At 53.7% G+C, this 26,131-nt stretch overlaps 1 protein-coding gene across 1 annotated transcript in view; it reads right to left on the reverse strand.

Moving 5' to 3' along the window:
• Positions 1–663: 663 nt before the first annotated feature.
• COL7A1 (collagen type VII alpha 1 chain) overlaps positions 664–26,131 on the reverse strand; it is a 57,952-nt gene continuing 32,484 nt past the window's right edge. Inside the window, exons 63-119 of the mRNA XM_043977187.1 lie at positions 25,845–25,880; positions 25,415–25,477; positions 25,192–25,236; positions 24,938–24,973; positions 24,772–24,807; positions 24,433–24,528; positions 23,939–23,974; positions 23,766–23,801; positions 23,092–23,139; positions 22,952–22,987; positions 22,477–22,590; positions 21,782–21,982; positions 21,459–21,494; positions 21,326–21,370; positions 20,650–20,718; positions 19,557–19,601; positions 19,195–19,257; positions 18,589–18,633; positions 17,876–17,911; positions 17,387–17,422; positions 16,569–16,613; positions 16,223–16,255; positions 15,920–15,982; positions 15,706–15,741; positions 15,543–15,614; positions 15,287–15,355; positions 14,611–14,646; positions 14,420–14,461; positions 14,064–14,108; positions 13,883–13,927; positions 13,632–13,667; positions 13,338–13,397; positions 12,847–12,963; positions 11,208–11,279; positions 10,990–11,025; positions 10,818–10,877; positions 10,614–10,658; positions 10,001–10,036; positions 9,557–9,592; positions 9,375–9,431; positions 8,938–9,009; positions 7,835–7,906; positions 7,449–7,484; positions 7,192–7,272; positions 6,627–6,680; positions 6,464–6,517; positions 6,186–6,248; positions 5,895–5,957; positions 4,543–4,659; positions 4,240–4,317; positions 3,217–3,270; positions 3,030–3,078; positions 2,832–2,864; positions 2,469–2,561; positions 2,214–2,306; positions 1,914–2,087; positions 664–1,191 (exon numbers count right to left, since the gene is read on the reverse strand). Coding sequence (XP_043833122.1) covers positions 1,166–1,191; positions 1,914–2,087; positions 2,214–2,306; positions 2,469–2,561; positions 2,832–2,864; positions 3,030–3,078; positions 3,217–3,270; positions 4,240–4,317; positions 4,543–4,659; positions 5,895–5,957; positions 6,186–6,248; positions 6,464–6,517; positions 6,627–6,680; positions 7,192–7,272; positions 7,449–7,484; positions 7,835–7,906; positions 8,938–9,009; positions 9,375–9,431; positions 9,557–9,592; positions 10,001–10,036; positions 10,614–10,658; positions 10,818–10,877; positions 10,990–11,025; positions 11,208–11,279; positions 12,847–12,963; positions 13,338–13,397; positions 13,632–13,667; positions 13,883–13,927; positions 14,064–14,108; positions 14,420–14,461; positions 14,611–14,646; positions 15,287–15,355; positions 15,543–15,614; positions 15,706–15,741; positions 15,920–15,982; positions 16,223–16,255; positions 16,569–16,613; positions 17,387–17,422; positions 17,876–17,911; positions 18,589–18,633; positions 19,195–19,257; positions 19,557–19,601; positions 20,650–20,718; positions 21,326–21,370; positions 21,459–21,494; positions 21,782–21,982; positions 22,477–22,590; positions 22,952–22,987; positions 23,092–23,139; positions 23,766–23,801; positions 23,939–23,974; positions 24,433–24,528; positions 24,772–24,807; positions 24,938–24,973; positions 25,192–25,236; positions 25,415–25,477; positions 25,845–25,880 — 3,411 coding nt within the window. The 3' untranslated portion in view covers positions 664–1,165. The remainder of the gene's footprint in view (positions 1,192–1,913; positions 2,088–2,213; positions 2,307–2,468; positions 2,562–2,831; positions 2,865–3,029; positions 3,079–3,216; positions 3,271–4,239; positions 4,318–4,542; positions 4,660–5,894; positions 5,958–6,185; positions 6,249–6,463; positions 6,518–6,626; positions 6,681–7,191; positions 7,273–7,448; positions 7,485–7,834; positions 7,907–8,937; positions 9,010–9,374; positions 9,432–9,556; positions 9,593–10,000; positions 10,037–10,613; positions 10,659–10,817; positions 10,878–10,989; positions 11,026–11,207; positions 11,280–12,846; positions 12,964–13,337; positions 13,398–13,631; positions 13,668–13,882; positions 13,928–14,063; positions 14,109–14,419; positions 14,462–14,610; positions 14,647–15,286; positions 15,356–15,542; positions 15,615–15,705; positions 15,742–15,919; positions 15,983–16,222; positions 16,256–16,568; positions 16,614–17,386; positions 17,423–17,875; positions 17,912–18,588; positions 18,634–19,194; positions 19,258–19,556; positions 19,602–20,649; positions 20,719–21,325; positions 21,371–21,458; positions 21,495–21,781; positions 21,983–22,476; positions 22,591–22,951; positions 22,988–23,091; positions 23,140–23,765; positions 23,802–23,938; positions 23,975–24,432; positions 24,529–24,771; positions 24,808–24,937; positions 24,974–25,191; positions 25,237–25,414; positions 25,478–25,844; positions 25,881–26,131) is intronic.

Raw genomic sequence — 26,131 nt, forward strand, 5'->3', positions numbered from 1 at the left:
TTGGTGGTCGGTACTTAGAGAGAGACTAGAGCAGGAATCTAAGGAACTGCGTCCCAGAGGTGCTGATGAAGCAAAATCCTGAGCCCACTTCTGCTTATCAGTGAGAGATAAGGAAGCCCATGGGAATTCCTGCTAGAACAAGAGCTGCCACCCCAGCTTCTGTGGCCCTCATATTTCCTTCCTCCTGGGCCTTCTACATATCCCATCTCAGCCTCCCCAGCCCTGCCCTCTGTCAGCCCCCACAAACATCCCTTGGTCTAGTCCCCAGCCAGACATCACACATCTCACCCTAGACTAAACAAGCCCCTCATTACCACCATTAACTCTTCATTCTAGGCCCAGTGAATCCCTGATACCAGACAAATACAAGTCTCCTGCCAGCCCCAAGATGTTCCCCGGCCCCTCCATGCTGTCCTACCCCACCTCCCACTCCCAATGTTCCCCCACCCTACCCCACACAGACATAAAGCAGGATATCCGGACAGCTAGATGGCACAGTGGATAAAGCACCAGGCATGGATTCAGGAGGACCTGAGTTCAAATCTGGCCTCAGACACTTGATACTTACTAGCTGTGTGACCCTGTGCAAGTCACTTAACCTCACTGCCCCGCCAAAAAAAAAAATCAAATAAAGCAGGATACCCTTGAAAACAGCAGCTTTAATGATTCCCAAACATACCCCAATCTGGGACCAAAGAGGCGGAGTGGAGCCAATGGGAGAGCTACCCCTTCCCCATGTCCCCTTGTCCTTGACCCGGGTCAGCACCATCAGAGCCAGCAGTGAAGCAGGGGCCAGACACCCAGACAGTCCATTGGAGGTCAGCTCTGTTAGCACCACCTGCCCTTGTCCCCTAAATCATCTGGACCTGGAGGACAGGGGCAGGAACTGAGGGGGGAGGCAGAATTCTGGAAGGAGGGGCACCAGGCAGACCCCTCGGCCCTTTTGCTGGATACAATTTCATGAAAATTGACAAACACACACACACACACACCCGTGTAGCACCAAGTTCCCATCCGGCCCCATCTGAGGGAGATACAGGGTCGGGGAGACGAGGAAGGGGAGGGGGAGGGTCCCAAGCCCTTCTGCAGCCCCCAGTGACTCCTCCAGGGGTCAGCACTCACTCCCCCTCAGCAGAGGGGCAGGCACTCTGTCCATTCTGACACCTCAACTCTGAGAGGCACGGGGAGCACCTAGGGAAGATGAGAATGAGGGTGACTGAGCTGTCCTCCCAAAATGCTCTGACACCTTCCTCTGTGTCAGGGAGCATCTCTCTGAAAACCCACCTCCTCTCCCAGAAAACTCCCTAAACAACCCCATCCAGCCACAACTAGGTCTTTACAGCTTGAAGATGGTCTCGCCCTACCTCCTGCCTCAGGCCAGGGCTCTGTGAGGTGAGGCAAGGGGCCCTGCCTGCCCTGACTCAGTCAAACATTTATTAATGTGCATAGTTGTTTGCCTGTGGTCTCCCCTGCCCCTCCATTGTCAGCCCTTAGGGGCAGGCACTGGCTTTTTTTTGGTTTTGTTTTTTTAATTTTTGCAGGGCAATGAGGGTTAAGTGACTTGCCCAGGGTCACACAGCTAGTAAGTGTCAAGTGTCTGAGGCCGGATTTGAACTCAGGTCGTTCTGAATCCTGGGCCAGTGCTTTAGCCACTGCGCCACCTAGCTGCCCCGGCACTGGCTTTTTAAAATCTTATTTGTCTTTTTTTGTATGCCCTGGGCTTAGTGCAGAGCTGGCACACAGTAGGAACTTAGTATTTATTAACTGACTCCTCCCTCAGAGTGGAGACTCCCCCAAAGTCAGGAAACATCACCCCCACAGGCCAGGGGCTCCCAAGGGCAGGGGCCAAGTCACCCCCTCAGATCATGGGCTCCCCTAGGGCAGGGGCCTTGGGGTAGAGCATACAGACATACCTGGGCCTCCATGGGGTAGACATTGTCGTTCACAGTCCTCACGGGAACTGAAGCGGTTGGCATTGCCCTCACAGCCACCAAATACAAAGGGATGACAGCCCCTGCCAGGGCGGTGATACCAGCGTAGGGTGTAGTTGGAGCAAGAGCCTTCATCCATTGGCAGAGAACACAAACCTGGGATGGAGGCCAGGGAGGAGGCGTTCAGGCACGGGGAGAGGAGGGGGTGCCTCTCAAGCAGGGGCTCTCCAGTGGATCTGGGAACGGTGTGGGTAGGGGGCAGGACAGGGGGAGAGGTCTCACCATCTCCATGAGTCCAGGGCTCCTCAGTAAGATCACCCTCCATGTCCTCATAATCTTCCAGGGAGTACTCATCATCTTCTGGAGGCCCCGGCCCTGGGGCAAGGAGGACCCAGAGCCAGACTTTAGGTCCTGGCTTCACCCAGCCCCCTCCAGAGCCCTGGCCACCTCCACTGACCATCCTGCACCTTTGGTCCCCCTGCTCCCACCCTGGGCCCAGGCCGGATGTGGCTCCTTGGCTCCTTCCTGAAGACTCACCTTCCTCTTCCGCGTGGGAGAGCCTCAGCACAGGTACCGGGTGGGGCCAGTGGCCAGCGGCTGGGGTGTCGGCAGAGTAACTGGGAAGGGGTCCTAGGAAGGAAGGCCACCAAGCCATCGTGGGCACAGGGACCCCGCCGGCCACTCTTCTGCCTTGGACAAAGGGTGAGGCCAGGGGCTCAAAGTGTTTGTGGGCTTTGGGGTCCTGGGCCAGAGCCAGGCTAGAGGGGAGAGCCAAGTTCAGAGGGAAGGCTGGTGTTAGAAGGTAAACAATGAGATGGGGGGAGTGAGGGGAAAAGGTTAAAAGTCAAAAGGAATGGCCAGGGGTTAGAAGTGAGGGATGAACCCAGACATGAGGCTTACTTGATCCTGATGAGATAAACTGACCCCCACAGGCTGGAGAAGAGAAAAAGAAGGCCACATGTTGGCTCCCGGAGGCAGGCCTTAGCTCCTAGCCCCCCACCCGACACATAGAGAACCCTGAGCTCCTGACCGGGGTTGGGGGCCCTCGTCACACCACCTGAGGGTTCCCCCCTTCTTCCTCTCCCTGCTCCTCCTCACCACAATGCTGACTCATCTCCTGCCGAATGAAGCTCCGGATGTCAGATTCCTGGAGGGACACAGAGGGAACACTGACTGTACCTCAAGGTGGGAGAGGCCCTGCCCTGCCCCCCTAGTTTCATCCTCTTGTCCCTCTCCCTCATGCCTCTCCTCCCCAAGTCTCTGAGAGTAGGGGGCTGCCGCTCACCGTCATAGATGCCTCCCCCTTCTCTCCTCGGGGGCCCACAGGACCTGCATTCCCCTGTGAGAGACAGGAATTCAATTCAGCTCTCCAGGCACTTAAGTGCTTACTGTATACAGAGCCCTCTGCTCAGCTGGGTGAGGCACCAAGCTTAGCTAGGTCCCCGCCCTCATGGAGTTTCAAGCCTTCTGATGCTATAATAAGACACCAACACATACACCCAATACAACCAAGTGCTCCAAGGACTGAGGGGGAAGGCTATTGACAAGAGGGGACAAATCAGTGCAGGCTTCCTGGAGAAGGTGGCACTTGAGGTGAGCCTTCAAGAGTGGCGAGCAATGTAGCAATTGTACAGGAGGAAGGAACGGGTCATGAAGGAGTGTCAGAGTGAGGGCAGAGAGGACAGAGAGGAGGGGGCACAGCTGAGATATCCTAGGAGATGGAAACCACAGGACTTAAAAACTGTCTGGGGGCAGCTAGGTGGCACAGTGGATAGAGCACCGGCCCTGGAGTCAGGAGGACCTGAGTTCAAATCAGACCTCAGACACTTAACACTTACTAGCTGTGTGACTAGCAAGTTACTTAACCCCAACTGACCCGCAAAAACAAAACAAAAACAAAAAAAAACCTGTCTGGAAGGGAGAGGGCACAGTCAAAGGTGACCCCAGGGTTCCAGACATGAGGAAATGGATAAATGAAGGGGCCGTATGCAAGAAAGAGCAAGTCTGGAAGGAAGCCCCTCCTTCCCTGGGTGCCCCAACAGGCCTGGCAGTCCCATGTTCCCCCGAGAAAGAATGAGATAGGAGTCTGACCCCACTCACCCCTGTGACCCAGATGCGGGCACCCCCCCCAGACTTGAGCAAGGCCCCTCCCCAGAGGGGAGCAAAGCCCCCTGGATGTAGTATGAATAATAAGTGGGCCACCCTTCCACTCCCAAGGAGATGCAGACCCAGGGACCACCCCAGGCCTTTGGGTGCCCCTGAAACTTTCCCAGCAACCCACAGCATTCCCTCAGAAGCCCAGACTCACCTGCTCCCCTCGCTCTCCTGGAATTCCGGGGGCCCCTCGGGCACCAACCACACTCTCCCCGGGGGGACCCCTCTCCCCCTGCAGGAGACAATGAAGGGGACAATGATGAGCCAGAGGCTCCACACCCCCTTCCTCCCTTCAAAAAGAAATGTCCCTTTCCTTTTACTGAGAGAAGAGGCCCTGCTAAGGGCAAGGCTGGTGTGCCCACAGCCAGGAACACCAAGATGGAGGGTAATTACTGAGGATTAGGGACACTGCCAAAGGCCCCCACAGGGTGATAAGAGGGACTGGGGAGTCACTCACCTTTTGCCCCTGAATACCTTCAGGACCTTTAGGGCCGATGCTGCCTGGAGGCCCAGGGGGTCCAGAGGCTCCATCATTGCCTCTGGGGCCTTGCATCCCCCCAACACCGGGAGCCCCCTGGGGGAGAAAGGGGTAATGACGATGAAGATGATGAAGATGAAGAATAATAACGACAGCAATTGACAACACTTGGAGAAGGTGGAGAACTGCCCCATGGGTCTGGAAGTCCAGGATTCAAATCCAGCCTCTGACACATACTGACTGTGTGGATGTGGACAAGTCACTTGATATCTTGGCGAACCAGGCACCTCTCCAAGACTAAAGTATAGAACAGTTGGCCAGCTGCACCAATGAAGTTAACAATCCCCCACTGGAGTGTAAGCTCCTTGAGGGCAAGGACTATCATTTCCTCCTTTTATATCCTGAATGCTTACCGCAATGGCTGGCACATAGTAGATACTTCAAAAATGTTTACAGATCAGGGGCAGCCAGGTGGTGCAGTGGATGAGCACTGGCCCTGGATTCAGGAGGACCTGAGTTCAAATCCAGCCTCAGACACTTAACACTTACTAGCTGTGTGACGCTGGGCAAGTCACTTAACCCCAATCGCCTCCCCCCCCCAAAAAAAATGTTTACAGATCACCATGGCTGGCACATAGTAGGTGCTTCAAAAATGTTTACAGATCGAATGGGGCAGCTAGCTGGCGCAGTGGATAGAACACTGGCCTTGGAGTCAGGAGGACCTGAGTTCAAATCCAGCCTCAGACACTTGACACTTACTAGCTATGTGACCCTGGGCAAGTCACTTAACCCCAATTGCCTCACAAAAAAAAAATAGTTTACAGATCTATTGAAGTCAAGATGAAAACAGAGACTGATACTTACATACCAAGGAAAAGTTTGCAAAGCCCTCAACATAAATTATCTCTAAGTTTCTCAATGACCCTGTCCCCATTTTACAGATGAGAAAAGACCTTGCCCAAAGTCCCACAGCTAGTGTCAGGGATGGGATTTGAACTCAGGGCTTCCAGAATCCCTCCCAAGCTCTATTAGGCCACACACATGTTAGACAAAGTAATAAGAGCACATTTCTATCACCCTTGAAAGTTGATGGAGTGTATCATCTCACCTGATTCTCACCCCCACCCTGTGAGGGAGATGCTATTATTAATCCCCATTTTAAAGTTGAGTAACTAGGCTCAGAAAGGTCAAGGTCAAGGCCAGCTAGAATCCCTTGCACTCATAATTGGGGGAATATATTATTTTTTTTAAAGAGAATCCCTTGCACCAGCTTTATCCAGAAGGTATATGGGCTGCTTTAATATGGAACTGCAACCTCTTCTCTTACTTACCCGCTCCCCTTTCTCACCCTGATCACCCTTGGGTCCTTGCTGGCCATCAAATCCTCGGTCACCCTAGGGGAGGGAATGGGAAGTCTCAGGGGGTCCCTATCCTCCTCTCTCCCCACTCCCAGACTCCTCCAGCTCCACCCACATCTCCTGCATCTCATCAGACTCCCACGCGCTCCAGTCCCCTCATTCCATCCCACTGCCCACCCACCCCACACACAGCAGCCTGGTGGGGTTTAGACTCAGATTCTAGCACCAAAGAGGGCAGAGAGGATCCCCCCTCCAACTTCATACCTTGGGGCCGATCAAACCCTCCTTTCCTGGGTGCCCCGACAGGCCTGGCAGCCCCATCTCCCCCTGAGAAAGAATGAGATATGAGACTAGTCCCATTCGCCCCCATGACCCAGATGTGAGCCCCCAGATGTGAGACTAGAGCAAGGCCCCTCCCCAGACAAAGGCAAACCCCCCAGATGTCTTGACTTTTCCCTTTAAATGTGTGCCCACTTCCTCCAGAGGTGACAGAGGGCCCTACCCCAGCTGTATTTGTCCCTGACTACTGCCATACCCCTCACCATGTCTCCTTTCCGTCCAGGGAGCCCAGGCCGTCCATGGAGACCTGCTTCCCCCTAAAGGTGGAAAAAGAACAAAGGGGGGAAAAAAGATGGAGGAGGAGAAGGTAATTCAATCAAAATCCATCACCCCATCCCCCAGTCCCTTCCCCAGGATGTCCCTTACCTTGTCTCCCTTCTCCCCGTCTTGGCCACAGGCCCCTTTCAGGCCCCGCTCTCCCTGCAGGACAGATGCTGATGAGACTCCAATCTTGATTCCCCTCATCATCAATCCCATCTCTCACCACCTCAACCCTGACCCACTAAATCATATCCTTTCCACCCCCTCCCAGGGCAATGAGGGCTAAGTGACTTGCCCAGGGTCACACAGCGAGTATCAAGTTTCTGAGGCTGGATTTGAACTCAGGTCCTCCTGAATCCAGGGCTAGTGCTTTTTCCACTGCACCACCTAGCTGCTCCTCAACCATATCCTTTTTGAGCTAAAAAGGACCCTAGACACTCATCTAGTTCCACACCCTTATTGGTCTGGGGAAAAAACTGAGGGCAAGAAGGAGGAAGTCACTAACCTGTAACCACAAAGCAAATTAATGGTGGAACCACAGGGCAGGTCTCCTAATTCTGGAGTTAGGGCCCTTTCCACCCAACTCGCTCCCATCACCTTGACCCACAACCCTAACTGCAAGCCCCTGCCCCCATCCTTCCTGGACACATCTCCCATGCCCTGTACCCACCTTGAGACCTCGGGGGCCCATAAAGCCTGGCTCCCCCTTCTCTCCGTGGGCACCAGGAATACCATCTTTTCCAGAGAGACCCTGAGGGGAGGACAGGAGGACCTCAAAGAGGGAAATGGAGGACAAAGAGGATGTGCATGGAGGGGCACTAGCAATCATATGGAAGGAGGGAGGTTGAGAACAGGGAAGGGTCATGGGTGGCATGAGCTATGGATGGGGGAGACATATAAAGAGGCTCAGAGGAAAGAATGTCTCACCGATGCCCCAGGGATCCCTGGCTCACCAGCCTCGCCCTGTGGGAGAAAGTCAATTAGAGTTGGGGGGAAGATTGGAGGGGGGTAGAAGCCCAGGAAGTTTCTGGGAATCAATACTGGGTATACAAGAAGCCATGGCACCACCCGCACTTGGCATATGGAAGCTATGAAGTTGGGGGCAATCAGGGTAAGACCACTGTGCCACACTCTACTACCATCTGCTAGGGATAGCCCAGAAAGGACGTTCATGTAACCCACACAGAGAGACACACACGATACACGCAGTTATGTGTAAAGGTGGCTCCCGTGAAGATGTAACAAACGCATAAGGCCAGTGGAACATTGACAAATACATGTGACCAAGAGGTGCCTTTGGGCTGTGTCCTCACCTTCTGCCCTATGGGGCCTCGAACACCCTGTGATCCAGGAGAGCCTTTGTCTCCTAGTTCTCCCTTCATGCCCTGCAGAGATTGGGGTAGAGAGAGTATCAGGAGAATACCGTCCTCAAGTCCAACCATCTTCCTCATCTTACAGATGAGGAAACTGAGGTACTTGCCTAGGGTCACTGAATTTGAAGACCAGAGGGTCTTCCTAAGGACAGTTCAGCATTCCATCCATTACACCAAGATGTTTATGGAGAATAGCACCATTCAGAGCAACTTGGAACCATAACCAAAAGGCTATGGGATTGTGCACACCGTTTAACCCAGCAATACCACTACTAGGTCTATATCCCAAAGAGATCACAAAAAAAGGCGAAAGGATCCATATGTACAAAAATATTTATAGCTACTCTTTTTTGTGGTGGCAAAGAATTGGAAATCAAGGGGAAGCCCATCAATTGGGGAATGACTGAACAAGTTGTGGTATATGAATGTAATGGAATACTATTGTGCTATAAGAAATGATGAGCAGGCAGATTTCAGAGAAACCTGGAAAAACTTAAGTGGACTGATGCTGAGTGAAATGAGCAGAACCAAGAGAACATTGTACACAGTATCAACAACATTGTGCAATGATCAACTGTGATAGATTTAACTCTTCTCAGCAATACAATGATCTAAGACAATGCCAAAAGACTCATGCTGGAAAATGCTCTCCACATTCAGAAAAAGAAGTAGGAATGCAGATTGAAGCATACTATTTTTAATTGTTTTGTTGTTGTTTCTACTTTCTTGGGTTTTTTCCCCTTTCGTTCTGATTCTTCTCTCACAACATGACTCATGTGGAAATATGTTTAACATGATTGTACTGTATAATCTATATCATATTGCTTTCTGGCTTCAGGAGCAGGGAGGGAAGGGAGGGTGGGACAAACATTTGGAACTCAAAGTCTTACAAAAATGAATGTTGAAAACTATCTTTACATATAATTGGGAAAAAATAAAATAAAATACTATTTTTTTTAAAGGGAGAGAGAATAGCATCATTCTACCCCCTGGGCTCCCATCCCACCTTCTGCACAACTTTCCATCCGAAACACTGTCCTCACCTTTTCCCCAGGAAGGCCAATGTCTCCTCTGGCACCTTTGTCACCATCTAAGCCTCTCAGGCCTCGGTCACCCTGAATTGGGAAAAGGAAGGGATAGTAATAGAAAAAAATATGTTTTTCCACTTGGGAAATGTTATTTTTCCCTAACTCTCTAGGTTCAATCCCAACAAATGGACAATTACTAAGTCCTTCCTTCTTGACCCAGAATGATAAGTTGGAACATTTGCTGCTTTCTTCATTCCTTAAATTCTCCAATAGGAGTTGGTCAGACCCTACCACTCACGAGTCCAACACCCTCCTTAGGGGACCCAGGTATCTGGGGACCACGGGGGGTTGGGGATAGGGCAGGGGTCTTCTAGGAAGCCTGCAACACAGAGAATCCCCTCCTCAGAGCCGCCCAAGCCTCTGCCACGCCATCTCTCCCCTTCCCAACTCACTGTCTCTCCCTTGGGGCCTCGAGGCCCAGGAGGTCCCTCGATCACAGCTGTATCACCCTAAGAGGGAAGGAGAGGGAGAGGGAGCTGTGAGTCACGGGTATCCCCCCACTTCCAGCCATGCTCCCCTTCCTTCCCCCACGGCCTCCTCCTTCCATACTCCCCTCCTCCCTTCCCCAACTTACCTTGTCACCCTTCAGTCCAGGGATTCCTGCGTCACCCTGACAGAGGAAAGGGAAAAAGGAGGGATGGGGGGGGGTGGCGCTGTTCACTCAGTCCAGGACCATTGACTTTCATGAAATCATAGCATTTGAAGCTGGACAAAAGCTTAGAGATCACCTAGTCTGACCCCTTCATTTTTCAATTGAGGAAATGAGAAATCTCCCCAAGATAACACAACTCTGGGAGGGAGGAGTGGGGTAGAGATCTCTCTTCCTTAGCACCCTGCACTGTCATACACCTCCCCACTTCACGGTCTCTAGACCCCAACCCTCATACACAGGTGCTCATGCAACACACATACATGTACATGTATACACACACGTACACATACATGCGCGCACACGTGCATGCATGTATACATGGTTATGATCCTCAGGGCCTGGTCCCGCCCTATCACAGACACTCACCTTGTCCCCTCGTTCCCCCCGATTCCCTGGAGGGCCCTATGAGAGGGGGAAAGGGAAGAAGAATTAATGAAGCCATCTGGGAAAGGGACCAGGGGTAATTCCTGGGGAAGAGGGGTGGAGGTACCCAGCCTGGGCTCTCTTGGAGACACGGGTGAACCACTTTAGTTCTCATGTCCCAGGGAAAACACTACATAAACAGTCCTGGGTGTGGCCACCGGAACCCACCAGTGGCACTAACCCAGACAGACCCTGCTTTCAAAGAGCTGCCGATCTAAGGAGAGAAAGGACAAGGACAGAGATAACTGAGGCCAGCCGGCGAGGCAAGGGAGGCTCAAGCGAAATGCTATGAGAACACAGAGCAAGAAATCCCTTCCATGGGATGTGTGCCGGCATCAAGGATGGGTCTCTACTCACTCTCCCCCAGCCCCCCACACAGCACTTATCTTGTAATATCGTGCATCATCTCCCTGCTAAACAGCAAGTTCTATGAAGGCAGAGACTGTGTCTGAGCCCCGCCCCTGCACTTAGTGCTGGATTCTGCACACAGCAGGTGCCTAATAAATGCTGAATAATGGAATGAAATATGCGCTAGGGTTCACAGCAGAACACTTACCGCGGGGCCTCTGTCTCCCTCCAGACCAGGACGGCCATTTTCACCCTGTAGGAGAAGTCGGGTCTCACGGGAAGGCAGGGGTCTCAGAGACAGGGCAGCAAGAGTTTGGGGGAATAAGGACTTGGAGTGCATGGAGTGACCTTCCCCACCTCCCAGGCCTGGTCAGTGCTATGGAGTGTCTCCCATAGCCAAAGGAATACATACCCGGATGCCTGGATCCCCTCTCTCTCCACGGGCTCCTGGCTGCCCCACTCCAGGATCTCCCTGATAAAGAGGCAGAGGATGCTAGGGAGGGGCTGGAGACCGGGGCTTCCCCCTCCTCCACACCGCTCTTCCCTACTTTCTCCAAGTCTCTCCCTCATCCTTCTCCTCCTACCTTGTCTCCTTTGGGTCCAAAGGCCCCAGGAGGTCCCTGTGAACAGACAGATAATGGAATTTGTTGGGGGGGGAGGGTTAGCCCTCCTGCCCTCTGGGGAAGGGTAATGTCCCTCAGCTGGTCAGCAAGGTCAGGAGGACCCCGAGAGATGACAGGGCCACACAGATGCTCTGAGCATTCAGACACGGACATGCAGATACATCGATGCTAGGACTCACCGCTGCCCCAGTCTGTCCTGGCAACCCAGAAGGCCCTGGGGCCCCTTCTTTCCCAGGGGGACCCATCAAACCCTGCAGGAAAAATGAGAGGGTGAGGGAGGGAGGTCCCCATAGAGAATAACATAAGGTTGGGGGGAGGTGAGAATCTCACCCTATTAGAAATTAGAATTTCCAGAGAGCCCTCTTATAAGCCCTCACATCCTTCCTAACCTGGCTTCCCCTCCTCCAGCAGCCACCATCTTCCTAATCACTCAGGATCCAAACCTCAATGTTATCTTTAGATACAGGGAGAGGAGAAGGAATAAAGTACTGGGGACAAAGTCCTGTCCATCCCACCTGCATTATCCATCTGAGTTCAAGCTCTAGTCACTTTTCATCTGAACTATTATAATAGATTCATATTTAATTTCAGACCATGGTTTCCAAGGAAGAGGCCTTAGAGATCAACTCCTTTATTTTACAAAAAGAAACTGAGGCCTAGGGATAGAAAAAGACTTGCCCAAGGCCATGAAAGCAGCAAAAAGCAAAGACAGAGTGGCACAGTAGAAAGGGTACTGGCTTTGGAGTCCAAAGATCTGGGTTCAAATCTTGCTCTGACATTGACTACCTGTGTGACCTTAGGTTTACTTAATCTCTCTCTGGACCTCAGTTTTTTCTATTCACAAAATGATAGAGTTGGCCTAGACATCCTCCAAGTTGCCGTCCAGCTGTAAAACTATCATATGCTATGATCTCCCAATACCCAAACCAATGGTACCAGTACTACACAACAGTTAATGCCGTGCTGCCCCAACTCAATAATCTGCAGTGGCTCCCTATTACCTCTGGGATAAATTCATCTCTTCTGTTTGGCTTTGAGAGCCCCCACCTATCTTTCTAAGCTCACTACACATCATCACTCCCCTAGCTGAACTTCATACAGAGCCTGTACAAACCAGCCTTCTCTCTGCTCCTCACACTCAACACTCCAGCTCCCTGCCTCCTCCAGGAATCCCTCACTTCCTTCAAGATTCAACTTAAGCACCACTTTCTACATGAAGCCTCCAAGTGCTCATGTCCTCTTTTCCTAACTACACTTTACATTTATTTTGTATTTTGGTGCAGTAGATAGAGACCTAGGCCTGGAGTCAGGAAGACCTGAATTCAAATCCACCCTCAGATACTGACTGTGTGACCCTGGGCAAGTCATTCAACCTCTGTTTGCCTGTAAAGTGGGGATGATAATAACACCCACTACCCAAGGTTGTGGTATCTAAGGGGATAATGTCTGTAAAGTGCTGACTGCTCCAGCCCAGAGGGACCTGTCTCAAACAAACAGCTGTTTGGGATACCTGATGCTGCCCAAAGAAGCCCCACCCCTCCACTCTCTCCCAGGACTAAGCATTTACATCCAGTCCTGAGTGTGCGATGATCTCTTTCCCCCCACACTGTGCTCTCTGAAGGCTGGGCCAGCTCTGCTTCTCTCAGCTGTCGCCCTTGGTCCACAGACTCTCTATACCAGGGCCTGTCTCGGCTTCTCTTCAGTCTCTCCGGAAAGGAGGGGCTCAATACAGATGTGCTGACTGTCTGGCTGGCTAGGTGGAGACCCTTCATCCCTGGGGAGCCTCCCCTGTTCCACCCAGCCCACGGTCCCCCTTACCCTCTCTCCACTAGGGCCCGGCTGCCCAGGCTCTCCTCTGGGGCCTGCATGGCCAGGGAATCCAACAACACCAGGCGTTCCTGGGGGTCCAGGAAGACCTGGAGGGCCCGAGTCTCCCTAGAATAGAGAGGCCCAGATGGAGTTCCCTTCATCCATCCTCCCTCCCCTTGATCCCTATTGATCCCCCAGGTCATAGGTCAGAGGATAGAAAGAGAAGGGACCCAAGAGATACTAGGCCAGTTCCCTCCTTCTACCAGGGAGGAAATTAAATCCCCAACAGGAGATGGGACTTGCCCAAATCACAGAGCTCAAAATCTGTTGCTGCTTTTCCACCCCCTGCCCCCACCTCCACCCTGCTTCAGCTTCTTAGGGTCCCCATCCTCATATGCCCAATTTCTCCTGCCTCCACCCCCCAACAAGGGCATCTTCTTCTCCATCCCAAAATGCTACCCCCTCAACAGCCAGCCCCAGCCAGGGAGGGGGGCACTCACCTTCAGGCCAGGGGGCCCATCTGATCCAGGAGGGCCCTGGATCCCCATCCCCATGGCACCCTGAAGAGAGAAGGGAAGGTTAACTCTGGGGCCTTGGGGAATCTAAGAGACCCTCATGACGCCCCACCCCCAACACCACCTCAGCAAAGACCACAGTAAGTGTTTGGGGAGCACAGAGTCCCAGGGGATGGGGGAGCCACAGCTTGACACGGGGGAGAGAGGAGGGGAGCCCAGCTGGAAAGACAGGAGAGAAATGGACGTGGTGGGGTGGGGCTAGAGGTTGGGCACTCTCACCTTTTCACCCCTGAGTCCTGGTGCACCTTTCCGGCCCTGAGAAAGAGGAACACATGAACTGGAGAGCTCCAGCACATGACCTGGGACACACGGATACAGGCTGCCTGTCTCAGACACACATGTGCGTGTGCATACGCTGTATAAACGCACACGTGTCCCCCAAGACGTGTCCAAGTACGAATGTCTTTCCACACCCCCGAACCAGTACAGGTGATGTGCTCTCTCCCCTCCTCGGTCCCAGCCCAACTTACATCTTCTCCAGGGTCTCCAGGTTCCCCGGGCTGTCCGGCCTCACCCTGCACAGAGGAAGGAGAGGAAATGGGGGCCCCATACCAAACATGGGCTCCCCCTCTTCTCCAGAGCTAGGCACCCTGCCCTTCTCCTCCCTCCCACCTTGGATTAGTGAGCTTGGAGAGGGGGTCCGGTCCTCACCTTCTCTCCTCGAGGCCCAGGAAGTCCTCTGTCCCCTTTGGATCCCTGCAGAGATGGGGTCAGGGAGCGGGGGTCAAGGGGATGAGATCATTGATTAGGGGTGGAGTAATGAAGGGTGAGAGGAGCATAACAGGGGAGGGTCACAATGCCTGCTCTGGGGTGGGCATGGGAGGCCACTGATCGCCATCCTTGGGGGATCACAGGGGTCAGTACAGACACTCTAGGGGAGCCACAGCCTGGGATCATGGGTCCATTCCAAGGGTCACCACAAGGACTATGATGATAGTTATCCAAGGAGGTTCTAGAGGTCACTAATTAAGGATTATGGAAATCCCAGGTACTGGGGAGACACTCACAGGTTCTCCTACTAGGTCCCCAGCAAGGCCTCCAGGGGCTCCCTGAGAATGAAGAGAATGGAATCAGGATTGGGGAAGGGGAGGCCCCGGAGAGAAGGGTCCTCTGCACCCCCCAGGACCCAGATTCACTTCCCTATCTGGACTTATTACCAGGCCCAAGTCTTTGTCCCATTCCCTGCCCTGGGACTCACCTTCTCACCCTTCATCCCAGGGGGCCCGACCACAGCCTGGGAAGAGAGAGAGACACACACAGTGAGTGAGGGTGTCACCTGGGAGGAGCTGCCACCTCCTCATCAAGGACACATTTGCATGGGACTGGGGGGGAGGACAATCTCAATGGTTTCCTACCTAAGAACAGAAGCTAACAAGGTAGCCTTAGCATATTTGTGTTGTTGTTGTGATCATGGGATTCAGAGTAAGAAGGGAGCATTTCCCCTTTATACAGATGGGGAAACTGAGGCCGAGAAAGGTGACTTAAGGTCGCATGTCCAGTAAATGTAAGAACCCAGATCTGCACCCACCTCCCCTGACTCCAAACCCGAGTCTCTCTAGAATCGTTTACGACATGCTTCCCATACATATTTTTCTCATTCGATCCTCACAAGAGCTCACGAGATTTTTGCTCGTACTCATTTTAGAGGAAGAAACTGAGGCCCAAAGAGGTAAATGACTTGCCCAAGGTTACCAGGTTAGTTACTGACCGCGCTGGAACGTGACCCCAGGTCTTCTGGCTCTTGATTCAGGGTCCTTTCCAAAACCCAGAGATGTGGGGCAGCTGGATTTTTGGGCTAAGAGCAATGACTGGGGTGGAGGGAGTGTAGGGGGAGGGCTGAGGGGTAAAGCGTTGGGGTCACACGGTCCAGTTACCTGTCCTGGGAGTCCTGCAGCTCCAGGCTCCCCCTTGGGTCCAACAGGGCCAGGCAGGCCAGGTGGACCCTGCACCGGAAGAACATTAGAGAGGCTGACCTCTGCCCCCCACCCCTCACTGCCTGTCCCTCCAGATCCCTCTCATCCCTTCCCTACCCCCACCCTTATTAACCCTCTTCCTCCAGCCCTTTCACCCCCTCCCTCTTGCCCCTCTTCCTTCTCCCTATGATGCCACCTTCCCAGCCTGCATACTTACAGGGACGCCAGGAGCCCCCCTTTCTCCATCTTTGCCGTCCCGGCCTGTCACTCCGGGCTTCCCTGTCTCCCCCTAAGAGCAGAGATGTCAGAAGTCACTGTCACCATCTTTTCCCATCCTTCCCTTTCAAACTCGTATCCCCATTTCTTGCCCAAAGACTCACCACTTGACCTGGTAGACCTGGTGCCCCCTGTGGGCCCTAGGGAAGTGGAGAGAGGAACACATCAAACATGATGGGAGGGAGGAAAGGAAGAGGCATAAAGGCCCTGAGACCAGACCAGGGATTGAAAAGGAGAAACACCCCCAGGGGAAGGGCTGGGGGTTAGACAGAGCCCAGGAAGCTGGTACAGAGACCCAAGGCAGACACAGCCACTCACCACAAGGCCAGAGGAACCTGGGGGGCCAGGAAGACCCACAGCTCCCGGGGGGCCAGGCAGGCCCTATGTGAAGACAGAGATGGATAAAAAAACTGAGGTCAAAGTTTCAGAGGGAATAACCTCCCCAACATCCCCACTCCCCCCAAGCAAAGTCTGAAGATCTAATGAGAGACCCCACCTTGGGGCCTCATCAGGAGACAGAAGACCAGGAAAAACAGTAACACCAGCCCCCTACCCACGATTCCCCTGCACTGACCCCAGGTGACCAACCCCTACGACCCCCTAAAAGTAGGAGTCACTCACCCGCCCTGGTGGTCCAGGCTCACCAGGCTCCCCCTGCAAATAATCCGAGTAATGCCATGAAACTATAAACCCAACCTGGGGGCCCCACAGACCAGAGCCTTCCTCTCCAAGTTCCCCTTTGCCCCAGAGGGGTCAATCTCCACATCCCTCCAGCTATCACCTGAATAATGTTTTCTTTGCATACAGTAGTACATGATGGCCCCCCCCTCCCACTCCTCTCACCCCAGATTCCTTTCTATTTCCTCTGGGGTACTCTGCCCTAGGACAGGACCCTGCCCTTCCCCACAGGGCCCCCTCAGCCAGACGACTGAGTCACACATGGCATGCAAAAACACCTTTCACTGACCTTCAAGCCGGATGGGCCCTGTGGTCCTGGGGGGCCGGCAAGTCCCTAGGGAGAAGGTTAAGGGTCAGAGGTCAAGGGATAGGTCAGGACAAGTCCAGAATAAGTTTAAGACAAATCAAATCTTGGGGCCTCCTCCCAGTACAAACTCAGAATAAGAGGCAGAGGCAGGGTTTGAAGTCTGGCCTGACTCCAAATGCGACTCTCTTAACCCCCTTCCATCCTCTGCTTTTTAAGACACAAGGCCCAGGAAAGAGAAGAGCCTTGTCCATGACCTTGGCTTTCCCCATGACAATCTCAGGTTCCCTTCCATATCATCTCAGGCCTTCAGCCCCTCTATAAGCCCTGGTCAGGCAGCCCCATGAGGCCTCCTTATGGCTTCTGGGGTATCTAGACCTATGACATCATTATAACATTAGCTGGGGACAGCCCTCCCTCCCCCCAGGGCCCAGGAATAGCCTCTCTGACCCAAAGCAACTATTCTCACTGACTCTTGGGCCCTCAGAGAGGATAAGGAGAGATGGGCAGAATTATCTGGAAGGGGGATACATAGTGGGTAGCTGAGAGCCCTGGACATGGCCTGGGGCTATAGGTGGGTCACCTACACACACCCCTCCACTCAGTGGGGTTACCAAGGAGTGCTACTAACTCATCTGGGCCCCCAGCTCCATCCTTGCAGCCCCAACCAGTTCTGCTGGTTTCTGGGCAGCCCCCATTGCCACCATAAACATCCTAGCCTCCTCCCTTCCCATTTCTCATAAAGAAGGAGAAAAAAGCCCATTTCCCAGGCATTGCCCCAGAGTCGTCCCACCCCCACTCACCGGGACACCATGTGGTCCTGGGTCCCCCTGGTTGCCCTGGGGGGAGGAAAGAAATCTGATGAGAAAGGCCTAGAGCCAATACCCCCACAGCCTCCTTACCCATGGTCCTGCCTGAACTCAAGATGGAGAAACTGAGGTATCCTGGTTTACAAGGCCAGGAAGATACTGGACTAAAAGAAGGATCCCAAGAAGGAGGGTGGGTACACAGGAGAGAGAGAGAGAGAGAGAGAGAGAGAGAGAGAGATCGAGAGAGATCGAGAGAGATCGAGAGAGATCGAGAGAGATCAAGGAGGTTCCCCAGGCTAGGAACAGAGGGGGCCTGGAATTGGGAAACAAGGGGGTTCTTTGGGGAAGCAGGAACAGAAAGGATCCCAGGGAACTTGGGGGAGCAATTGGGTCCCCAGAGTGAGAGAACAGGGGATCCCCTTGGAGGTGAAGAGGGGGCTCTCTGGAAAATGAAGATCAGGCAGCTGTGTAGGGGCTACTCACGGCTTGACCCGGGGCTCCTCTTGCACCCTGAGGACCCTAGATGGAGAACAGATTAGATCAGGGTTTCCTCTATAAGCCCATAAAGGACTTGGGGGAGACCGACCTATGACTCTTCAGGGGAAGTCAACCATGGCCGTAGCCACAGATCTTTGGAATTGTGAGAAAGGTCTGGCCAGCTAATGCCCGGGTGGAAGCAGCCCCTGGACCTGTGACAGTGAATATAGCACTGGACGTGGAGTCAGGAAGACCTGGGTCACAGCCTGCCTGTGACACTTACTAATCTTATGACTCTGAAACACTTAAACAATCTGGGCCTCAGTTTCTTCATCTGTAAAATGAGGCTCCCGGTCCTGATGACAGCCTAGGTCCCTTCTGGCTCTATATCCATCACTGATGATCCCATGGTTTATAATGAAAGGATATTCTAATCCTCCCTTGGACCCTCTCTTCTACCCCCGTCTTGTCTGCATCCTTAATTGCCTAACAATGAAGGAAAACCAGGGACCAGATATTCCAAAGGCTGAGTACTACTGCCCCTGGAAAGTATGCTGACTGCCCCCAGACCCAGCTTGCTTAGGTCCAAAGCTTGATGAGGGGCCTAGAGCTTGGCAGGGGAACAGAATTATTCACCCATTCCACCCTCAAGAGTTCATGGGGCGTTACTTTAGACATGTGACCTGATCCACCCTCTTTTCACCCAGGTCCCCACTCACCGGCTTTCCTTCTAGCCCTGGGGGACCCCGCTCTCCAGAAGGACCCTGGGGAGAACAATATTAACCCTGAAGAGCCTAGAGAGAAGCCTCTACCTCCCCCAAGCTCCAAGCTCCAGGGCATGGACCCTTTACCCCGTCTCCAAGACAGGTCTAGGTTGTCCTAAGAATGGATGCCAACATGTCCACCTCCACCATTGTCCCCCCAGGGACCAAGCCGGGGTTAGCCCCTGCCTAACAAGGTCTCTGTTACATGCAATCCCATGTGCATTTCCTCCCATGTGGCCCCTACGTACACACACACACACACACACACACACACACACACACACACAGAGATTAGCTTGCATACAGGCAGTCCTGCCTCCATGGCTTCATGACATAGGAATATATGCATACACATTCTTGTGTACACATGCACTCCCTGTGTGCTCCCACATAGGCAGAGCCTACCCACATAGTGCCAGCCAAGCCGTCAAGTTTCCCTCGCACAGCTCCTTCCCATGCTGCCCAGACACACTCTGCTCCTATGAAGGAGCAAGCTGAGCTCTCCATGCACAGACTCCCACCCATGCAGTCCAGGACCCAGGGAATCCAGGGCATGCTCACCGGGCTGCCATCTCGGCCCTTCTCCCCGACCTCTCCGCGGTCACCCTTGGCTCCATTCTCTCCCTGCAATTCAGACACCAGGAACTAAACCTTGACAGTCTTAGCTCCAGCCCAAGGTGCAGCCCTACACCCTTCAAGGGGGAGCCCAGGGAGATTTACTTATTGCATTTGATCCATCATAAGCACCTGATGAGCCCTGTGATGGCCAGGAAGTCTGGATCCCCTCTTGAGGAGGGGAGGGATGACAGGCTTGGGGGTGGGAGGGGATCCCTATAGTCTCTCAATACACCCCAAGGAACCAGAGAAGCAACTTTGGTTGGGTCCCCCTCAGTTTCTGGGGGGACCCCAGGGGCATCTCTCACCTTGTCACCTTTGGGGCCTCTGTCTCCATCTCTGCCTGGCTCGCCCTAATAGGGGAGAAGTCTCTGCATCAGACATCTGGATGACCTGACACCCAGCCTTCCCCATCTCCCTTCAGCCTTTTACAACCGCCGACCCAGTTCATCCCCAGTTCAAGGAGGGGTGAAGAGGAGGAGGAGGACAAAAGGGAGGAGGAAGAGGAAAAGAAGAAAAGGAAAAGGAGGAGGAAGAGAAAAGGATCTCATTTCCATTGTACCTTAAGATGTAGGAAAAGACACACATTTTTGGACACAGCTGCTGTGTGGATTTGCTTATTTGTTAATGAGAGAATTCTCCCCCTCTGTTTTTAAGGGGGGAAGATTGCAATAGTGATGCCAAAAGAAAAAGGCCACTGAAACAGCTTTAAATGCACAAAAGAGAGCAGAAGGAAGTTCAGAAGGAAGCAGAGAAAACCAGAACAGTTGGGAAAGTTACACGCTGAATTTACTGTATACTTCTTTTAAGGAGCAAGCAGTACAGAATGGAGATTGTGGTTTTATAGGGAATCCTCTATATGGAAATTCCCTATATAGGAACGCTCATTCTAAGGGGCATTTAAGAGCAGAATATAAAAAGAGCACAAATATCAATTGTACCTTAAGCTTTACAAAATGTTTTCCCCACAGCCACCCTGTGTACAAGTATTATCATCCCCATTTTACTGATGGGGAAAACTGAGGTTCAGAGAGCCTTAATCAGGATCACACATCTAGTAAATGGAAGGTCTGGGATTTGAACCAAGGGGAAGGGGAAGGGGAAGGGGAAGGGGAAGGGGAAGGGGAAGGGGAAGGGGAAGGGGAAGGGGAAGGGGAAGGGGAAGGGGAAGGGGACGGGCATGGGGAAAGCGGATGGGGAAGAAGAAGAGGAAGTGGAAGGACCAAAGGAAGGGGAAGGGGAAGAGGAGGGGAAAGGGGAGGAGAAAGGGGAGGGGGAGGGGGAAGGGTGCTCAGGCCCCAGATTGTCCATGTCCCCTAGAAACATCAGTTTAGGAAAGGTCGCAGTGAGCCTGTGTAGGGGAATGAGGGACTGATGAGCACCACTCCTGCCCAGACTGACCTTAGCCCCCCTGAGCCCAGGGACTCCAGGCTCTCCAGGGCCTCCGGGAATCGCCCCATCCACATCAACCTAGGAAGTGAGGAGATGAGTTGGGGAGGCACAAGTGAGAACAGGAGGGAGAAGCAGTCACCAACAAGGTAGCCTATACAGATAGCCCCATGCAGGGAGGGTCTCTGATGGACAGAATGGGTAATATCATCCATGCCCCCGATTAAGGGTGTCTGAAAGTTAATTAACAGTTGGCATTTCTACCCACTGTGTGGTCAAGAGTCTAAGAGCACCAGGCTGGGGCACCCAGAACAGAAATCCGTGAAACCCAGCCCTGTTGGTGGCAACCAGTGGCCATGCCCCAGGGCATGGACCCACAGGAAAATTCTGTGCTGGGGCACTGGGAATGAGAGTGTCACGGTAAGAGGCTTGTAATGGGCTTGAGAGCTGGAAGGGACATTGGCGCTCATCTGGTCTAGCCCCCTCCTTCTATGGAGAAGCCTGGCAGAGAAGGCCCCAGCCTTCCGGGTGCCACACAGACAGCAGGACCCGGAACAGAACTCAGGTCCTGTGATCCGTCTACCCTCGGGGTCAAGGACAAGTCTGGGGGCTCTCTCCTCCTGGGCAGGGGTGACTGACGGGTCAGTGGGACTGTGAGGATGTCAGAGGACATCTGGGGGCGCCTCACCTTTGGCCCGGGGGGACCAGGAGGACCCGGTAAGCCGTCTCTGCCCTGTGGATGAAATGAAGAGTCACTTCTCCATCCCCCCCTCTTCCCGGACAGAGCCTCCTGGGCGCTCCAGACACTCAGCCCTACTCACCTGTTCACCGCGCTCCCCCTTCTCTCCACGCTCCCCCTGAAAAAGCAAGTACTAGGGTGGGGATTGTGTCAAGCACTAGGCCTCCCCTCCCCACCCCTCCTGCCCCTGCTCTCATCTCTCAGTCCTCCCCACAGCATCCGGGCAATCAGGCTCGTCCCACCCCCATGCTTCCCTCCTCTATCCCCCCTCCCCACATGGACATGAGATGGGGCTGTCAGGGGTCAACCCTTCCCCACCCCACCCCTCCCTCCTGCCCCTGTTTTTGCTCCCTCCCCACTCCCCAGTGGAGACACCACACTCATCACCTCACCCCTCATCCTCACCCTCTCCCCTGGTCGTCCGGCCTCACCCAGCTCTCCTGCTCGGCCTGGAAGCCCAGGGATACCAGGTTTGCCTGGTTCCCCAGGCTGACCCGGGGGACCAGGCGATCCCCTCTCGATAAGAGAATGGCCTGGAGGTCCAGGGGGGCCCGTGTCTCCTCTGTCCCCCTTGGGGCCTCGCTCTCCGGTCAAGCCGACAGGCCCCTAGGGAAGAAGAATGACTCCATGAGCCCCCAAGGGGCCCCTGACCCCAGAACCCCTTGTAGGAAGGTCCAACACAACTAACTCCCCTGTGGCTGTGGCTGCACTTGCCACATTCCTGGAAGGGCCTAAATCACTGGTCCCTTGTGATAGTGGACCATGGATTCCAGCCCTGGAAAGGAAAGCAAAGTCTGACTCCCTCATTTTTCAGATGAGGAAAGAGAAGGCCAGAAAAATCATGTATTCAAGGTCACATAGAACTAGAATTCAAACTATGGACTGCTAACTCAAAATTCAATGCCCTTGGGATAGAACACCGGTTTGGGAGTCAGGAGGACCTGAGTTCAAATATGGCCTCAGACACTTACTAGCTGTGTGACCTTGGCCAAGTCAATTAACCCCGATTGTCTCCCTGCCCCCCCCCAAAAATCAATACCCTTATCACTATGCCACACTGCTCCCCTGCCATCAGCATCATCCCCACCTCTCCCACTTGCCTCCTTGCCCACTGGCCCACGCTCTCCAGGCTCCCCTTTGTGGCCTCGATCTGGGCCAGCGATGCCAAAGAAGCCCTCTGAGCTTTCTTTCACAATTTGTCGAAGTGTAGGCACCTTGGAAGGGATGAAGGGAATTGGAGAAGAGCCACCCACACAGGGATTGAATGGGAAATTAGGGCTGCCACACAGCCCCGGGTGTGTCACCAGGGGCCCCAAGTATTTACCACTCCCATAAGCACCCTTCTCCCACCAGAGGACTGCCCTGCCCTGCCCTACCCTGCGAGGAAACTTGTCATTTCACCTGTTCCCAGGGATATCAGTGTCTCTTATCCCCCTAAGGTGCCCCCTCCTCTCCCTCTGGGCACTCACTCCCTTGTCTGAGGTCCTTCCCTGCTGTGGATGGCTGACCCATCTATCCCATGGGCACTCGCTCTTCCCTCACAGTTTCCACCCCCCAACTCTCCCAACATCTTACCCTGAGGCCAAGGGACTCCAGGGATTGCTCTATGTTCTGAGGAGACACAGAAGATGGGAGGTTATGATCCCATGTCTTCCCCCTTCATTGGGGCCAACCCCATACACATCTACCACTTCCCCTTCTAGTGTCACACTTACTGTCACAGAGCCTGATTCTCCTTTCAGGCCACGCTCTCCAGGGAGTCCCTAAAAAAGGGGGAGAGTAGGGTAGGTGATGACCCCAGCAGCTTCCCTCTTTTCCCAAGCCCCTGCCATGGTCCACACAAAGCGGGGCTCCCAGCCATGCTGCCCTGCTATGATTGGTCCAAGAAAGGAGTTACTGTCAGACCAAGGCCTGGACTCCCGGAGACCAGGAGGCCGTAGACAGCCCCTTCCTTTCCCATCTCTTATTCCCAGGAATCTCCCCCTCTTGCCACTTTCCTAGGAAGCCAAGAGCAAACACAGAGAAGTCTTTGTGGGCCCCTGGAAGAGGGTGATTGTGTATAGGAGGAGGCAATGTGGGCCAGGTGGGCAGGAAGGAGCAGGTGTGCACATGGCCACACCCCTGTAGTGCTTTCTGCGACCACGGGGTGATGGGACTCTGTGTGTGTGTGTGTGTGTGTGTGTGTGTGTGTGTGTGTGTGTGCATGAGTGTGTGCACACACATCTGTGTAAGATGGGGGAATGTGTGGAGATGCTTGTCACGTTCCATCTGCACGGGTGCATGGGGCTCAGGCTCATGAGAGAGGGGGGGGGGGCCAGCCCACCTGGTAAGAAAGAGGCCCCAGAGAGGGCAGAGCAGGGACAGCTGGGAAAGGAAGGAGGAATTTCACCTGTTCACCTCTAGCTCCTGCTTCTCCTCGGTCACCCTGAGAATAAAAGGGGAAGAGTGTCAATTCAGCTAACAGAGAGCTATAGGGGAGAAGGCGGAAGGGAGAGAAGGCGTCAGCCTCCAAGGGGCCTCTCCCACTTAGGTGATCTCTTTCCCCTTCCCAGGAAAACTTACCTTGGGCCCTGGACTCCCAGCAACACCTGGAAAACCCTAAGACACATGGAGAAACTGAGTGATGTGGGAGGAGGGAGTTGTTTTATACCCCTCCCTTCCTGCCCCCACCCCACCTGAGAAAGAGCCTACAGGTTTTTTGGGGGGGATCTTTTCTTAGGCAATTAGGGTTAAGTGACATGCCCAGGGTCACAAAGCTAGTGCATGTCTAAGTTTTTGGGGGTTTTTTTTGCAAGGCAATGAGGGTTAAGTGACTTGTCTAGGGTCACGTAGCTAGTAAGTGTCAAGTGTCTTAGGCTGGATTTGAACTCAGGTCCTCCTGAATTCAGGGCCAGTGCTCTATCCACTGCACCACCTAGCTGCCCAGAGCCTCCAGGTCTTAGGAAAGGAGCCAGGATCCTGGATCTCCTCTCCAAACTCAGTTTCCCTGTGTGGTCCATCTTTTCCCTGATGCCCAGAATGGGCTCATATGTATACAGTAGATATAGAGAAAGTACCTGGCCTGGGGGGCCAACTGGGCCAGGCAGCCCAGGGGGACCCTGTAGTCCTGGGTTTCCTACATCCCCACGATCACCTTTGGAACCATCCCGACCCTGGAGATAACAAAGCACAGGTCACCGACAGTCCCCTCTATCCCCAAGTACTCCTACCTCACCCTCACATGCCCTCCCCCACCCAAGAAATGATGGAGCCCAAAAGGGACTGACTACTCAAGGGACTCAGAGAGTTCCAGGAAAGAGGCAAAGGTGGCCTAGGGAAAGGGGGGGGGGGGTCAAGGGGTCATGCACTGAGAGATTGGCAGGGGGAAGGATCATCTCAAAGGAGGGGCAACTCACATCTCTTCCAGGGGCTCCAGCTTCACCCTTGTCACCCTAATAGAGACAGACACCTCAGACCAGCAGCCCCCAGGCTCGGGTCCCACTGAGTGGAGATGGGGGTGGAGGGAAGGGGAATGATCAGGGCTGGTCCCCGGTGCTGGGTAAGGGGGGTGGGGCTCTTTACCTTCCTCCCATCTTCTCCAGGGTCTCCAGGTTCTCCCTGAGTGCAGGAAGAAGATATAACATCAGTCCAGGGTATGGGGTTCCCTACCCCCAGGTGCCTGGAGGCATGTTATAATATGACTCAGTGTGATGATGGAGAGCGACTACATGAGCCCATCTGACTGCATGCTCAGGAAGACTGCCCATACGTGGTTGTACATGCTATGAACCATTCTGGGTACAGAGTACCTCCTCCCAGGGTCACCCCAGACTCACGTTTTTCCCATTCAGCCCCGGTTTGCCATCATCTCCAGGTTTCCCCTGTGAGAGTGAAATCAGACAATGTTGGAAAATAAGGTTAGACATCCTTCAGGGACCAGGGTCAGATTCACAACCCATAATGCCCACCCGGCCAGGCTTAAAAATCCCAAGATTAGCCAAGGACTCCAACATCAGAGGGAACAGGAAGGGGATGAGGCCTCGAGCCCTGGATACTTACGGTCACTCCAGGAAGACCAGGAGGCCCAGAAGGTCCCTGTTCTCCTCTCAGGCCTGGGAGTCCCTGCAACAGTCCCTGGATGTTGATGTGGGGAGGGAGGGACCACCCCCTTCTCCAACCCCCCAAAGGGTCCCCTCCCCCAAGGACTGGACAGAGGCTTCCCCCAAAGGAGAGATGAGACCACACACACACACACACACACACACACACACACACACACACATGCACACACACCACTGAAAGGAAAGGGCTCCCCAGAGCTCCCTGACCCAAGAGAGACTTCCCTCCTCTCCCACACCCCTGCTCTCTTTTTCCCTTCTTGCCCCTTTCTGTTCTCTCTTCCCTCCTCTCCTAGGGGCCCCTAAACTGACCCATGGGCACACTGGGGACAAAGCCATGGACAGTACCCTGCCCCTAGGGCTAAACTCACATCTCTTCCAGGCTCCCCAGCTTTGCCAGTGTCACCCTGGGGAGAGAGAGGTGGAAGTGAGCGGTTTCCAGGGTCACTGTGCCCAGGGACGATAGGGTCAGTGTGCCTGGTAACCAGAGGGTCCTTGTGTCATGTGGCCAACATGTCCAGATTCTTGGTCACTATGTGGGTGGGTGTAGTGTGGGGGGACATCTTTTATCAGAGAAAGATGAGGGATCCGCTATGTGAAAGAGGAGAAGAAGCCTTGCAGATCAGATCCTGAGTCTGGGGTCTCTCTGAAATAGGGA

Source organism: Dromiciops gliroides, chromosome 1 (assembly GCF_019393635.1).
Source record: "Dromiciops gliroides isolate mDroGli1 chromosome 1, mDroGli1.pri, whole genome shotgun sequence".
Lineage (NCBI taxonomy): Eukaryota > Metazoa > Chordata > Mammalia > Microbiotheria > Microbiotheriidae > Dromiciops > Dromiciops gliroides.